Source organism: Mus musculus, chromosome 19 (assembly GCF_000001635.26).
Source record: "Mus musculus strain C57BL/6J chromosome 19, GRCm38.p6 C57BL/6J".
Lineage (NCBI taxonomy): Eukaryota > Metazoa > Chordata > Mammalia > Rodentia > Muridae > Mus > Mus musculus.
The window spans coordinates 37,434,431-37,449,773 of NC_000085.6; the positions used below are offsets into that span (position 1 = coordinate 37,434,431).

A 15,343-nucleotide genomic window follows, 5' to 3' on the forward strand; every position below is an offset into this window, starting at 1 on the left:
CCGCAGAGTCCCATCGCTTCTCCAGGTTCCAGAGGCTGCCCGAGTTTCAGCAGTGGCGCCATCCCGTCAGGATCCGCGCCCCGCGGCGCACGTCTTGTGACCTCCTCTTCGACGGTCGCAGTCGCTCGCTAGGTGCCTGGAACCTCTGGGGGCGCCTGCGGCGCAGGAACACCCTGGCGGAGGGTCCCCGGAGCCCCACAGCCCGTGCGTCTCGGGGGCGGGAGCTGGGCCGGTGGGGGCGGATCGGCGCGGGGGTTAGTGGGGGGCGGAGGCGAATCTGAAGCCAGCGCCATTGGCCGCAGGGCCTGGCGGCAGGAAGGGGACCGAGCGCGGCCCCACCCCGCGGCTGCCCGAGCCTATCGCCTGGAGCGCAGAGCGCAAATAAATGTAGCGCGGCGCCGCCGGCCGGCAGCTCTCTGCGAGGGGCTGCGGAGCGGCCATGCAGTTCCCGCACCCGGGGCCCGCGGCTGCGCCCGCCGTGGGAGTCCCGCTGTATGCGCCCACGCCGCTGCTGCAGCCCGCTCACCCGACGCCCTTCTACATCGACGACATCTTGGGTCGCGGGCCCGCCGCCCCCACGCCCACTCCCACGCTGCCGTCCCCCAACTCCTCCTTCACCAGCCTCGTGTCCTCCTACCGGACCCCGGTGTACGAGCCCACGCCGGTCCACCCCGCCTTCTCGCACCACCCGGCCGCCGCGCTGGCCGCCGCCTACGGCCCCAGTGGCTTCGGAGGCCCTCTGTACCCGTTCCCGCGGACGGTGAACGACTACACGCACGCCCTACTCCGCCACGACCCCCTGGGTAAGGCGGCCGGGGCCGAGTGAGGGCGTCCGTGAGGAAGGCGCTCCCGGCGGGTGGCAGCGCGCGGGAGGCGGCAGGGGCGGACGGACGGGAAGCGCAGTGGAAAAGTTGCGGCGAGCTCTCGGAGCGAGCGGCTCGCGGGTGCATGCGGGGCCCCGGTACTGGGAAGCTCGGCGACTCAGATTGCTTTTCCTGCACCTTGCAGACGTCGGGGCAAGCGTAGTCGGGAGAGACCTGGGGCTCCCGGGGAGGTGGAGGAGGGCGGCCCTGGCCACGCGTGTCGCCCCGGGGTGGGTGGGGGACTCCCTTAGCGAGCGGCCCGGAGAAGAGGACGTCGGGGCGCCCTGAGCCTGGCCCCTGCAGGGCAGGGAGAGCTGCCTGCCCGGGCGGTTCCTGGGCTGGGCTTGGTTCAACAAGCTTGTGCAGTGAAGGAGCCTGACCCTTTCCGTTCATACAGGAAATCTTGAGTTCTCGATAGGAGTAAATCTGGTTTCTGAAGCTGTTAAGTGTTTTCCTGGCTGCATGAAGCAGACCCTTCCCCCGGAGTAGTGCACGCTGCTGATTATTTTATCGACATCCTCAATACAGACAAATTCAGGAAACACTCGACGTCTGATAGCCAGGATCCGTTTTTCTGATATTGTTCATTTCCTCTGTGTGGGATGTGACTTTATGGCAGCTAAAATAACCAGTTGCTTCCTCTCTGCCTCTCCCGCCACCCCCCACCCCCATCTTTGGAGGCTGTTTTGCACCAAGTCTGAAGCCTGACGCAAGCAAAATCTCGGGGGGAAAAAAAAACAATGCCAACTTTCAAAATGTTTAGGTGTAGGTCTGTGGACATAGGGACGGACGGACGGACAGACGCACCACCATCAATTTGGAGAAGGAAAGTGCAGACCCCGAACAAATACTAAGGGCTACACGTTGGCAATTTGGGATTTTCGAGGCTTGTCCTCACAACATTCCTAAGAATAAATACGCGATGGTGACCGGGTTCAGGGCCTCAGCCTCTGAACCAGTGGGGTCTAGAGTGAATAAGAGGGGGCTCCAGAGTTTAAAGTCAACAGTTTGGCAGCTTAACTGGGGACCTGGGAGACAATTAACATTTTAATGAATTGGCATTTTAATGCCAGAATTATTAAGAGCCGCCTCCAGCGCTCCTCTCTTCTCACCGCTACAGGGATTTGGGGTGTGAGTGTTATAATTTTGTACATAAAATTTGTATTTAAATTTTTCAGCGTGCAGAACATGAGTGTGACCGGCCGCAACTCTGTACCCTCTGGGGCAGGAGGGTACAACGTTTTCACATAGCTCGCCCTGGTTTCCTTGGGTTTCTGCTAGGCCTGAGCAGAAGGAAGCAAATTTTTTTTTTTTTTTTTTTTTTTTTTTGAGACAGACCAACAGGAAACACATTGACGGAAATGTTGCCATAGCCCACGGGGTGGCTTTAACTGGCCGCCCCCGCAGGCCGAGTGTGAAATCAGAGGAGGCCCGGGCGCTCTCCAGCCACTTTGGAGGCCCCACTCGAGGCCTAACACCCGCGCCCTGTGAGCGCTTCTGTGCGCCCAGCAGGCCTTGGGAAGTGCTCTCATAAAGAGCGCACCCTGAGTCTTTTGCAAAAGTTAGTGCATACAGAAGAGTCGGTTCGGTTAAATAAGATAAGGTTTAAGGCCAGCAGGGGTTCTTGGGGGTTGAAAAGATTTGTTTGCATTTAGCCACAGGTGTGCTGGGCGGGTAGTGCCGTGTCTTGAGTATCCAGAGCTGGTCTGGGTGGTAGAACGGCTAATCTGACTTTGTGTGCATTGGTGAGGAGTGTGGAAACATCCATTAACCTGAGCATGTATGTGATAGGAACATGGTTGCGTTCTGGATCGTGTCACTTGGGACCAGGTAGATCTGGGAACTGTTCAGAGGGTGCCGGGGCCTTGGTTAACCACAGCTCTTCTGGCCCACAGGCAAGCCCTTGCTCTGGAGCCCCTTCCTCCAGCGACCTCTGCACAAAAGGAAAGGCGGTCAAGTGAGGTTCTCCAACGACCAGACCGTCGAGCTGGAGAAGAAGTTCGAGACTCAGAAATACCTCTCCCCACCCGAGAGAAAGCGTCTGGCCAAGATGTTACAGCTCAGTGAGAGACAGGTCAGCTTCCCCTCACACCCAAACACACCATCAGGCTTCCATGGAGCTAGCGGAAAAAAGCCACTACTGTAAGCCACTACCGCGCACTGCCGGCGCATTCTGACCCCGGCCCAGCTGCAGGGCCCCATAGCCCCGGCCCCTTCTCCCCAGGTCCCCCGGGATTTGGGACTTTCTTGCGAACCTGTTTTCTTTTCTGTAGGTCAAAACCTGGTTTCAGAATCGCCGAGCTAAATGGAGAAGACTGAAACAGGTATCGACATGGCTCTGTTTCTATGGAAATAAATGTTTGTATCATGTTATCTAAATGCGGAGCCCTGTTATGGGTTGTATGCAAAAGTCATTTGAGAGACTATTTAACCTCTTCACCTTGATTAAAAAAGCAAATACTCCTGCCGAAATTCAGGATGAGTTGCTCAGGTGTCACTAATGCTAAAAGCCACCTAATGCAGTTCCTATATCCATTATGCCAGGGCTTCACACACTGGCCAGTAAACCCGCCTGGCTAATTGTTTTATAAACCCCATATGTTGTTTATCTCATTAACGCAGGAAAGATAAAGTAATTGACAGTAAATGACTTAAGTAGTTATCTTTGGGAGAAAATTGTTTCTTTTATTTACACACCCATAATAAAACCAGGCAGGACTCAAGGGTAAATATAAAGACACAAACACCTTTAAGTCCTATTTGCACTTTTTAAGAAAAAAGACTTAAATATCAAAGAGTTCTAAAAGTTATTACCCATCCTCTGCCAGCTGTTTAAAATGAATATGAAACCCACAAAGAAATGTCCACACCTGTTTGGAAAGTAACTTAAACTCCCGATAGTCTTTCAATGACCTTGTTAAGAAATACGCGAGAGAGGGGAAGGGCCAAGTCACCCTCCAGAGCAGCCCTACTGACTTAGAGCTAAAGATTTGCTTTTGCTGTCCCAACCTGGATGTTTCCAGAGTCATCGGACAACTGCTGAATGGTTCATTTGGCAGAGCTTCAAATAACAGTTAAAATGGTTTGAAACAAAACAGTTTAGTAATGAGGAAAGCTTAATGTAGATTTTAAATTGTATTGCTCATGCTTTTTTTATATCTGTATATATTTTAAATGCTGTCCCAAAGAACATTTTGAAAGAACAAAATAACTTCCTGGGGCGTCATCGTTCTTAAATATTTGAGGATTCCCTCTCTCTAGCCATGTACATCCTTAGCAGACTTGGTGACTGGAGAGTGACAGTGTTTCTAGAAAATATTTACATTCATATTCGACGTCTACATACTTAAAAATCCACTGGCTGGACTTGGCTTGGAACTAGTTTCCCAAGGACTTTTAAAATAGTGCTTTCTATGTAATATGGAAAAAAATATTTTTTCCCAGAATTTTTTGCCTAGATTTTAAGCAAATTGCAAACTCTTTTTATCAATATTAATTTTGGTTCTGTGATTTTTTTTTTTTGCCATGATTTTGTAATTTGGTACCTATTTATGTATGTGTGTTCTCGTAAATTTACTTGAGAAAACAAATGGAAAAGGATTCAATTGAATCATTTTGCAGCCTCTTAATTTAGTTCATGTTGTTGGTCTCTTCTTCCTCCTCCTCCTCTCCTCTTCCTCCTCCCCCTTGTCCTTCTTTTTTTTTTTTTTTTTTTTTTTTTGGTTTTTTTGAGACAGGGTTTCTCTGTGTAGCCCTGGCTGTCTTGGAACTCACTTTGTAGACCAGGCTGGCCTCGAACTCAGAAATCACCTGCCTCTGCCTCCCAAGTGCTGGGATTAAAGGCGTGCGCCACCATGCCCGGCTTCGTCCTTCTCTTTTTTAGGGGGTTAGGTTTTCGTGTAACAAACCCAGCCATTTTAATGATTGTTCTTTTAAAATGCTAGAAGACCCTGTTTGGGGTGATATCTAAAAGCATGAGAGCTGCGCTGTCTGAATTGAACTGAGGGTTTTTGTCTTGTTTTGTATTTTTCTCTCCTAAACTTCTGCAAATCTTGAACCCACTGGTCTGTGTTAAGTATATAATCTCTCTCTGGTGTGACTTCTTCCCTCTTCTTTCAAATGGGGAAACGAATCACAAGTGTATCTTCTTAGGAAAAAGATTTTAACGAAGAAAACAGTTGGTAAACTAGACTTTGTAGGCGTGGTAAAGGCTGAAAAAAACCAAAACCAAAACCAACTTTGATTGTTATGTCTCTGCTCTCACCAACTGCATCTTCATCCCATCGCCAGGAGAATCCTCAAAGCAACAAAAAGGATGCGTTGGACAGTTTGGACACTTCCTGTGAGCAGGGTCAAGACTTGCCCAGTGAACAGAATAAAGGTGCCTCTTTGGATCGTTCGCAGTGTTCACCCTCCCCAGCCTCTCAGGAAGACCCCGACTCGGAGATCTCAGAGGATTCCGACCAGGAGGTGGACATCGAGGGGGATAAAGGCTACTTTAATGCTGGATGACAGTCATCGGCCATGTTTAGAGACCGGACTTTAGAATAATGTTTTGCTACAGACCAACTGGAAAATTCGGGGGGAGAGAGAGAGAGAGAAAGAGAGAGAGAGAGAGAGAGAGAGAGAGAGATAACAATTCTTGTAGAGTTTTGAAAATGTTTGGTGCACTGGCTAATTAACAAACATGCATTGCGTTGAGACCTTAACTTTGGTTTAACATACGGTATCTATACCAGTTTTTAAGTTGTTTTGATAAAGTGACTAAATGTGACCTCATTTTTTAAAAAGTGAATTTATTTCTATTTATGAGAGGTAATTTGAACTTTTGTCTAAAGCTTAAATTATGACTTTAAAGGTTTTAAGTTTTAGGAGGCTGATCTTGACTGACTTTCCTAAGTCTGTAGCTATTCCCTCGACTTTAGAGGTGCACTTAGGTGGGGGCAACATTTGGGGAATCCATGGAACACTTTGAAAGGGTATACCCAACTTTTACATGGCATCTTACATTGCTGCCTTAACTCCAAAGCCATTTCAGAGCACTTGGCTCCCGGTGTCTGTTCTTACAAGCAAGATAGTTGATAAGATTCTAAAAATCTTGTTTTGCTCAGCCAGTGCCTCTGACCCTGGTGTTAAGGGATGACGCAGTCCCTACAGGCAGGGAAACTGACTCATTTGAGACTGATCTCACACGAACTAGAAATAGCAGGACAATTCAATGTAAGTAGATTGTAGATAGTGTGTTTTATAGAAACTGTGTCTATAACATGTATATAGCATTACTTCTTGTAAAAACTCTGCCAAAATGATGTTTGTTTGTTTGGTTGGTTTTTTGTAATTTAATGAATTAACTTTCATATACATTCATCATCAGATGAACGACCCTGTTTGAATTCTCATTCTTTGGTTAAAATACCTAAACATGACACCTAAAGAGCCTTGGTGTGTGCACGCGTGTGTTTGCCATAGTGAATATGAGAGATGGGGTGCCCACCTTCTAGAATATACATTTGTGCTTTCTTTGCTGGGGCTGTGGGGGGCGGGGGGGGGGAAAAGAGGACCGAGCAGGGTGGATTGGAGCTGCCACTGAGTGCAGTGCCATCGATTGGTGTGTGCGGCCACCGTCCTTGACCAGCGTGAGTCAACAGTGTATCACACTCTGCGGGAGCCTGGCTGCTTGTACTCTTTGGGACAAGGCAGGGATTGGAGTGGCAGAGAAGGGGGGCAGTTGAGGCGGGGGGGGGGCGGATGTTGTCAGGTTCCAGCTGCTAATTTAGAAGATCTGGGAACATTAAAGCTCGTGGCCAGAGAGAATTTGAGAGCAGCTGGATGCCCTGAGGTCCTGGCAGTATGGCAGCCTGTGTGTGGGGCCTGCGCTTCTCCTCATACCCTGATGTAGGTTTCCCTTCCTTAACTCCTACTAGAGTTGGGTTGCAGACAGCAAGCAGAAGCAGGAAGCATTGGGAGCGTCAGGAATTTGATGGCTGAGAAAGGTGGGGGTTGGGGTAGCGTCCAGAAAGGGTGCTTGTGAGAAAGGGGAGGAAGAATGTTGATAAAGTTTGGATGTGGGTCAGGGCTCTGACAAGAGGTATTAATCTGCATCCAACTACCTGTCTGGCAGAGCCCAGGTCTGACAGCAGCCCTCCCACAGAGACCTGTTGAGCGGCCCAGAACATTCTTTTAGCCTTGGCCTGCATGACGCTCTTTAGTTATACAGTAAAGAACATGTGGTGGAATCTGCCCAAAGAACGCTGGACACACATGGACATTCACTAGGTGAGGACAGGTCCTCCTTAGAAGGCCCGGAATTGCAGGTGAGCTAGGTTTCCAGAATATACTAAGTGCTGGTCCTTAGGCAGAGGGGCCAGGGTAGACCTGGAGGTTTAAAGATCTGCTTTAGAATTTTAGTTCTTGGTCTCAGAACAAGAGAATGGTCTACTTGACCTACATGACCCTTTCCAGGTCCCCCATCTCCAGCTCAGTTCATGTTATATGCTGTCTCCTCTTCTTACATCTTGGTGTTAGAGCCCAAAGGATCCTTTCATCCAGTGGGAGAGTTTTGCTTCCAATCAGCTGAGGACTTGGTTAAAAATGTGGACAGAACAGGGATGGATATTCAAGAGGACTGCTTAGGTTTCGGGGGAAGTGCCCTTAACTAGGGATGGAAGCTACCCAAATTCCCACCCTAGCCATAGTGTCCTGTGAAAATGGTTTCTCTTTAAAATCCAGTCATTTGTGATCCTATGCATCTGTGACTAGAGGTAATATATACCTCTCACAGGACAGAATATGGGACATTAGCCACCCTGGATGTCACCGCATGATATGGATAAGAGCTTGTTATCATGGGGCCAGAATAATCACATACCATTCTAACCTGCCTAGAGGCTCTAGACCTGCCTCACAGGTTGCAAAGGCCACAGTCAGTCTGGTCTGAAAGTCTGTATGTATCCCAAGGTTTAGAGAATGAGACATTTATATGGAGTTTAAAAAATGATCCTGGAATCTCTGTGTGTCCCTACTGGAGATGACCTCTGGGTGATGTCCTACTGTGCAGAAACCGTATCATGACTATTAGGCACAGGAGTGTTGATTGATATTAGAAAAGCTAAGGGGTGAAACTTTGTCTTAAGGTAGACAGATTGCTGGAACCATGCTGCCTTCCTGTCAGAGGCTAGCCCAGGTTCCCTTCAAGGTTGCTTTGAATCTCAACGGCAGGTCCTTAAGAATGGAGAGTGTGTCGGTTGGGGGAGGTCCTCTCAGAACCCCAGGTTAGCATTGACTTCTACAAAGTTACAGATTGCCAGGGGCTATTTACAAATTCTCCCTACAATCCAGACATTTTTCATTTGTTTGCCCTTTGGCTATTTCATGTTGAAGGGGCAGGTATGACCTTTACAGCACAGATCCTGTCTTGTTTTTAACTCTTTTTATCAGGAGATTCAACCTGAAAAACGGTTATCATTTAGCAGAAAGGCAAACAGAAAAGCACACTTTGGTAAGCAAAACGTTAATGATTGGAAGAATTGTCCTAATTTCATCATGACAGTGTGTGATTAATCCCCTGGGTTATGTACTTATACTTGAAGTTATTCAGTTCGTTGCTCTTTGATATCCAGAATCCTACCTAACTTAATAGGGTATTGATTTTGTTGGATGGTGTACTTTGACTCCTTACACAACATCACTTTTGAGGATGACTAGCCTGTTGCGTACTATCTTATTTAGAGAACTATTGCGTAAGATTTCTCTTTTCTTTTTATGGTTTTTCTCAGGGTGAAAGCTGATAAGACATCTTGTGGGAAAAGAGGAAACCATCACTGATAGTGAAAGTACCTATTCGCTTTCAACATTTCTGAGGAGCCCTTTCGTTTGTGGTTTCATCCCTGAGACGATGCAGCTTGGTTAAAAATGTGGACAGAGCAGGGATATTCAAGAGGACTGCTTAGGTTCGGGGGAAGTGCCCTTAACTAGGGATGGAAGCTACCCAAATTCCCACCCTAGCCATAGTGTCCTGTGAAAATGGTTTCTCTTTAAAATCCAGTCATTTGTGATCCTATGCATCTGTGACTAGAGGTAATATATACCTCTCACAGGACAGAATATGGGACATTAGCCACCCTGGATGTTACCACATGATAAGGATAAGAGCTTGTTATCATGGGGCCAGAATAATCACATACCATTCTAACATACCTTTCATCTTCTTGGTTTTGTTTTGAAACCCAAGTTGGATTCTGTACGGGACTAGTCCAAGTTTGTTCCTGGATTGTTTGTTTGTTTATTGGTGTTGTTAATCTAAATATGAAGCGCTTGGCAGGTTCCTTATCAGAACTTCAAGGTCCACAGAACTGCAGCTTCCAATCTGCCTGTACTAACTAGCTTAGAGATGGGCAAGTGGAAGTCTCATACCCCTCCCTAGCTGCCTGAATTCTTGCCTCCAGCCCTTTGGGTAGCACTCATGAGTGGAGGCATCTGTACCTTGGAGCCTACTGAACGCCATTGCCAGAATGTCCAGGATTCTCAGCTGCAGCCTGGAATCTTCTGAAGCAGGACACACACAAATCTCTCCAGGCTGAGCCGGCTGTGGGAAGGAGAAGTTGGAGCTGGTGCTTCCTGTCTGCAGAGGATCATGACTTTGGAGCGTCCGTCAGCCACTGTGAGGTTTTCAAGGCTGCAGATGGTTTTCCTGTATAGCTCTTATCTTTCTTTTTCTTTTCTAGGAGAAGGAGGAGGCCATGGATAATTTAGGGTGATTTTTTTTTTCCAGATTAAAACCTGTCAGGGCTGATTTCCATCATGGAAAGTTTATATTCACTTGTGGATTTTCTAACCCTTCTTTAGGATTCCTTTTTAATGTGAAAGAGTAGATTGCTGCCACAAAAATAAAAACAAACAAATAAACAAACAAACAAAAAAAAACCCTTAATATATGCAGATGAACAAACCCAGAAGAATTCGCACAGTATCCAGGGTCCCCTCCCTTGCTTCTTAAGTACTTGTATGCAGAGAGGCCTGTTGGGTTTGTCTCAATCTTTTTGTTTGTTTGTTTTTTGAGACAGGGTTTCTCTGTTTAGTCCTGGCTGTTCCTGGAACTTATTCTGTAGACCAGGCTGACCTCAAACTCAGATCCACCTGCCTCTGCCTCTGCCTCTACCTCCTCTGCCGCCTCTGCCTCTGCCTCTGCCTCTGCCTCTGCCTCTGCCTCTGCCTCTACCTCCTCTGCCTCCTCTGCCTCTGCCTCTGCCTCTGCCTCTGCCTCTGCCTCTGCCTCTGCCTCTGCCTCTGCCTCTGCCTCTGCCTCTGCCTCTGCCTCTGCCTCTGCCTCCTCTGCCGCCTCTGCCTCTGCCTCTGCCTCTGCCTCTGCCTCTGCCTCTGCCTCTGCCTCTGCCTCTGCCTCTGCCTCTGCCTCTGCCTCTGCCTCCCAAGTACTGTGATGCTGTGATTAGAGGCATGAGCTACCACTGCCCAATTGTCTCAAGTGTTATGTTTTCCTTTTATAGCTTACCCATGTCCTTCCATCTTTCCTCATGCTTTCTCTTTTGTCCTTATGTGTTCTCCCGTGCCCAGCATGGTTTTTTTGGTTTGTTTTTGTTTGTTTGTTTGTTTTGGTTTTTCGAGACAGGGTTTCTCTGTGTAGCCCTGGCTGTCCTGGAACTCACTCTGTAGACCAGGCTGACCTCAAACTCAGATCCACCTGCCTCTGCCTCTGCCTCTACCTCCTCTGCCGCCTCTGCCTCTGCCTCTGCCTCTGCCTCTGCCTCTGCCTCTGCCTCTGCCTCTGCCTCTGCCTCCTCTGCCTCCTCTGCCTCCTCTGCCTCTGCCTCTGCCTCTGCCTCTGCCTCTGCCTCTGCCTCTGCCTCTGCCTCTGCCTCTGCCTCTGCCTCTGCCTCTGCCTCTGCCTCTGCCTCTGCCTCTGCCTCTGCCTCTGCCTCTACCTCCTCTGCCGCCTCTGCCGCCTCTGCCGCCTCTGCCTCTGCCTCTGCCTCTGCCTCTGCCTCTGCCTCTGCCTCTGCCTCTGCCTCTGCCTCTGCCTCTGCCTCTGCCTCTGCCTCTGCCTCTGCCTCTGCCTCCCAAGTACTGTGATGCTGTGATTAGAGGCATGAGCTACCACTGCCCAATTGTCTCAAGTGTTATGTTTTCCTTTTATAGCTTACCCATGTCCTTCCATCTTTCCTCATGCTTTCTCTTTTGTCCTTATGTGTTCTCCCGTGCCCAGCATGGTTTTTTTGGTTTGTTTTTGTTTGTTTGTTTGTTTTGGTTTTTCGAGACAGGGTTTCTCTGTGTAGCCCTGGCTGTCCTGGAACTCACTCTGTAGACCAGGCTGGCCTCAAACTCAGAAATCTGCCTGCTTCTGCCTCCCAAGTGCTGGGATTACAGGCATGTGCCACCACTGCCCGGCTTCCCAGCATGCTTTATACTCATGTAGTTTAACTTCCTGTTAAGAACAGAAAATTAACAATCTCCACTCTTCAGAGGTCAGTGTCTCCTTGAAACTTGTAGGAATGTTCAGTTTTTGGCTAAGGGGAGAAGCCTGTGATGGAAGGCAGGAGACACAGCGTCCAACCATGTAGCTACAGGGCTTCAGTGGATTGAGGGACCAAGATAAAGAGTACTGGGACATAAGCAGAAGGTCAATGACAGCAGGACGGACAGGGTGTAAGACACTAGGCAACTCAGTGAGACTTTGCTTCAACAATGAATATATATATATGTGTGTGTGTGTGTGTGTGTGTGTGTGTGTGTGTGTGTGTGTCTGCATGTATCTATGTATGTGTGTTTTTATGTCTGTATGAGTGTCTATGTATGTGTGTGTGTCTATGTGTCTGTGTCTGTGTGTGTCTGTGTCTATGTATGTGTGTCTGTATGTCTCTGTGTGTGTCTATGTGTCTATGTGTGTGTGTCTGTAACCCTGGCTGGCTACAGAGATGAAGCTGGACTTGAACTGACATTCCTGTGCTGGGAGTATAAGTGCGAGCCACCATGCCTGGCTCAGGATATATTCTTTTTAACTGAGTTATTTGTTCTCTGTCTCTTTGCTGATATTCACTGAGAGCCCTGGTTTTTATCTGTTTTATTCAGTGATGTACCATTCTAGCCTGAAACATAGTACTGGAAGCTGTGGGTTCAGCAAATAGATGAACATATATTAGGTATGCACTTTATACTAAGTATTACATAAGGGATTATTATTATTATTGTTATTGATGGGGTTTCTCTGTATAGCTCTGGCTCTCCTGGAACTCACTATGTAGACCAGGCTGGCCTCAAACTCACAGATATCCATCTGCCTCTGCCTCTCAAGTGCTAGGATGAAAGGCACTGGCCACCAAAGACCTGGCTTAAATATTGTGTAACAAACATCTCTTCATGTTCTATCCCAGGAAACCCTGAGGTCATTTCTGTTATCAGCCTCACTGTTTTCTAGGTAAAGAAACTGTCACAGAGAAGTGAATCTACTGGGCTCATTTATTCAGACACTGCAGTGGAAACCTCACCTAATCTGCTGAGCCTTAGAAAAGGGTCTGTTCTTTGTTCATCTGTTTCTTCCCCTCCCTCCCTCCCTCCCTCCCTCCCTCCCTTCCTCCCTCCCTCCCTCCCTCCCTTCCTTCCCTCCCTCCCTCCCCACCCCCAACGGGGTCTGAGACTTGATCACAGGTAGCCCAGGATGATCTTGAACTGCTAGTCCACTTGTCTTTGCCTGCACCTGGGTTACAGGTATGAACCACCCTCTTTTTTTTTTTTTTTTTTTTTTTTTTGGTTTTTCGAGACAGGGTTTCTCTGTGTTGCCCTGGCTGTCCTGGAACTCACCTTGTAGACCAGGCTGGCCTCGAACTCAGAAATCCACCTGCCTCTGCCTCCCGAGTGCTGGGATTAAAGGTGTGCGCCACTACGCCCAGCCATATGAACCACCCTCTTAGCTCTATTTGTTTATAGGACAATAGGACAATTGTATCAGGATGGGATTTGTTGTTGCTGTGCATTTGTTTATTCGTTTGCCTTAATGCATGTCTATAATTAAAATGTGGAGATGGGAAATGCTTGTGGATGTAGCATTTTCGTCTACCTGGTAACTAAGTCCAAAGGAGCACTATTTCCTTGTTTTCTGGCAGGAAATGAGCCTAATAAAATACTCAATCTCACTTCAATTTTGTTTTAGAATGAACGTTCTAAGTTAGTATACAAGGGAATGGGTTTTATCATGGGGTCTTCACGTCTGTGGGTCCTAGTTTGCTTTCATTAATTCTCTCCCCACTTGATTCCCCTGTGCACCCTCCTGGCTCTGGCCAGCCCCCTTCCTTCCTTAAGTCTGTCACCCTTTTTATCACATGTACCCCCTTACTCTCTCTATTCCCCACCTTGTAAGACCCCTTCCTCTTCCAAGGAGAGGTCCTTGACTACCCACTTCTAATTTTGTCACACACCCTTTCCCCATCTCTGGAACAGGGCCTTTGTTTCATAGCTCCAGCTGTTCTAGAACCCTGTGTAGTCCAGGCTGACCTCAAACTCACAGAGATTCACCTGCCTCGGCTTCCTTAGTCCTCCTGCACACTTTTAGGACTAGATTCCCTGCATTTTGCTCATTTTGTGTAATATAATGATTTCCGGTTGTATCCATCTTCTTGCAAATTCATGTTTTTTTTTTCTTTCTTTACAGCTGTGTGGAAGTCCATTGATACACATGATATATCTTTCAAAGCGTTCAAAACTTGTCTGCCTCTGGTCCGTGTTTGTTCATGTTCCCAAATGTCTAGTGCATTTATTTTGGGTCATCTACCGATGTCTGTGTTTTGAAGAGCTCTAAACACTGCAGGGCAGTGGCTTCTGAGTCACCAGCATCCAGCACTGCATTTGGCTTAATTAAATATTGGATTTGGCTTAATGAAAGCTTTTAATGAATATCATATGTATGACACAATGAAACTGAAAGCGTGTCTTCCCGAAAAACCAGAGAGATTTTCCTCCCTGCTCAAGCCCTGCATCGTCATTCCTCCCATTTCCCATTCCTTGGCCACAGGAAACACACCTCCAGATGGATCAAGGAACACAGCAGTTACTCAGAGAGTCACAGGCATTTGAATGGGTGGGGAGAGGACACAGCAGCCGGTAGAAGTTGAAATAAACACCCAAAGAGCCTTCCCCATTTTTACGGCATATATTTTAAGAGGAAGTGCTTCTGTGGTTTTTATTGGCTGTCTTTCCTTTCCAACTTGGCCATTTCATTCAAGGTCTGATTCATGCCTCTCAATTTCAATCAAGAGTTTTATTGAAAATGTATCAGTTCATGAAGAAGGAAAAAAGACACAGTTTGGGGCAGACTATTGCTATAATCTTACCAGCATCCCCACTGGGTGAGTGGAAGCAGGAGACCCAGATGTTTTTCACCAATTTCCGAAAGTATTTCACAAATTGCAAGGAATAGAGACCATGCTTGTGCAAGGTTTTCATTTTCCTTAGATTCGAGTGGAGTCCTTATGTCACACTTTCCATTAATTGTAAATTAGACCAAGCTAATTCAATTAATGTTTTTAAAAAAATGTCCCCTGAGTATAGGTTCAGCTGTCCGGAGGAGGTGGTTTCTTAGACACCTGTCTCCCATAATGACTCTATGTTACTTACGTAGGTGGAAGTGAATGGGGCGGCTATGATGCTGTGTGGTGGTGTTTAGTTAGTTAAATGAAGGTAGACTTGTTAGCTTCACCAAGCAATTACTTGATTTTTATTAAGGTCTTTAAAAACACTGGGACACCCTTTTGCCCGAAGCAGCTGTCTGTGTTTAGCTATTATTTCAGGCATTAGGAAATACACAGTGTTTTCCATGACCGGGGAATTTAAGCCTACAATTTCTTGATATATATTATTCATTATTAACCAGTCCTGTCTGAACTCGGAGTACTAAAATACATTGTTATCTACATAGAGTTTTATTGTTCAACATTTTATTTGAAGTACCATGTTTACAAGTTGTGTATATATATTTTTTAAATGAGTAAAACTTTAGTTAGTTGTTTTTATTAGATTTTGGTCAAGGTCACTAGTCCAGGCTACTCACTAGCTTTGTCTGGAGCTGAGTATGGTTTTCTTTCCTCTGCCTCCCCAGGGCTGGGACTGCAGATGTGCAACATCACCCTGGGTTTATGTAGCGTTGGAGACCAAACCCAGGGCCTCGCCCATGATAGGCAAGATGCCTACCAGTAAACTACAGCCCGTCCCTCCTGCTGCTTGAAATAGTTTATCAAAGCATAAAAACTGTACCACAGAATTCATAAATTGCACTTCTCACATTTTCTAGCCAGATTAATTTTTTATTTAATGCTCTTATTAGCATATACTAATTATACATAGTAATGGTTTCATGCTGACATATACATACATAATATATTCGATCATACCGAACCCCCCTTACCCTCTCTTGATTTCCTCCCACCACTCCTGCGGATCCCCTTCCTTTTGCCTTGCTAGTCCCTCTTGTCCTTGTT

The 15,343-nt window shown here is 47.2% G+C and overlaps 1 protein-coding gene across 1 annotated transcript; it reads left to right on the forward strand.

Moving 5' to 3' along the window:
- Positions 1-410: 410 nt before the first annotated feature.
- On the forward strand, positions 411-6,301 carry Hhex (hematopoietically expressed homeobox). The gene is made up of 4 exons (NM_008245.3): positions 411-803; positions 2,759-2,937; positions 3,137-3,187; positions 5,154-6,301. The coding sequence occupies exons 1-4, from the start codon at positions 440-442 to the stop codon at positions 5,373-5,375; spliced, it is 816 nt and encodes a 271-aa protein (NP_032271.1). The 5' UTR covers positions 411-439; the 3' UTR covers positions 5,376-6,301.
- Positions 6,302-15,343: the final 9,042 nt, after the last annotated feature.

Excerpts from the sequence above, each read along its gene's own strand:
- Hhex (NM_008245.3), top strand. The coding sequence starts at position 440 with ATGCAGTTCCCGCACCCGGGGCCCGCGGCTGCGCCCGCCGTGGGAGTC. Across the intron at positions 2,938-3,136 it reads TACAGCTCAGTGAGAGACAG|GTCAAAACCTGGTTTCAGAA; the intron begins GTCAGCTTCCCC and ends TCTTTTCTGTAG. Across the intron at positions 3,188-5,153 it reads AATGGAGAAGACTGAAACAG|GAGAATCCTCAAAGCAACAA; the intron begins GTATCGACATGG and ends TCCCATCGCCAG.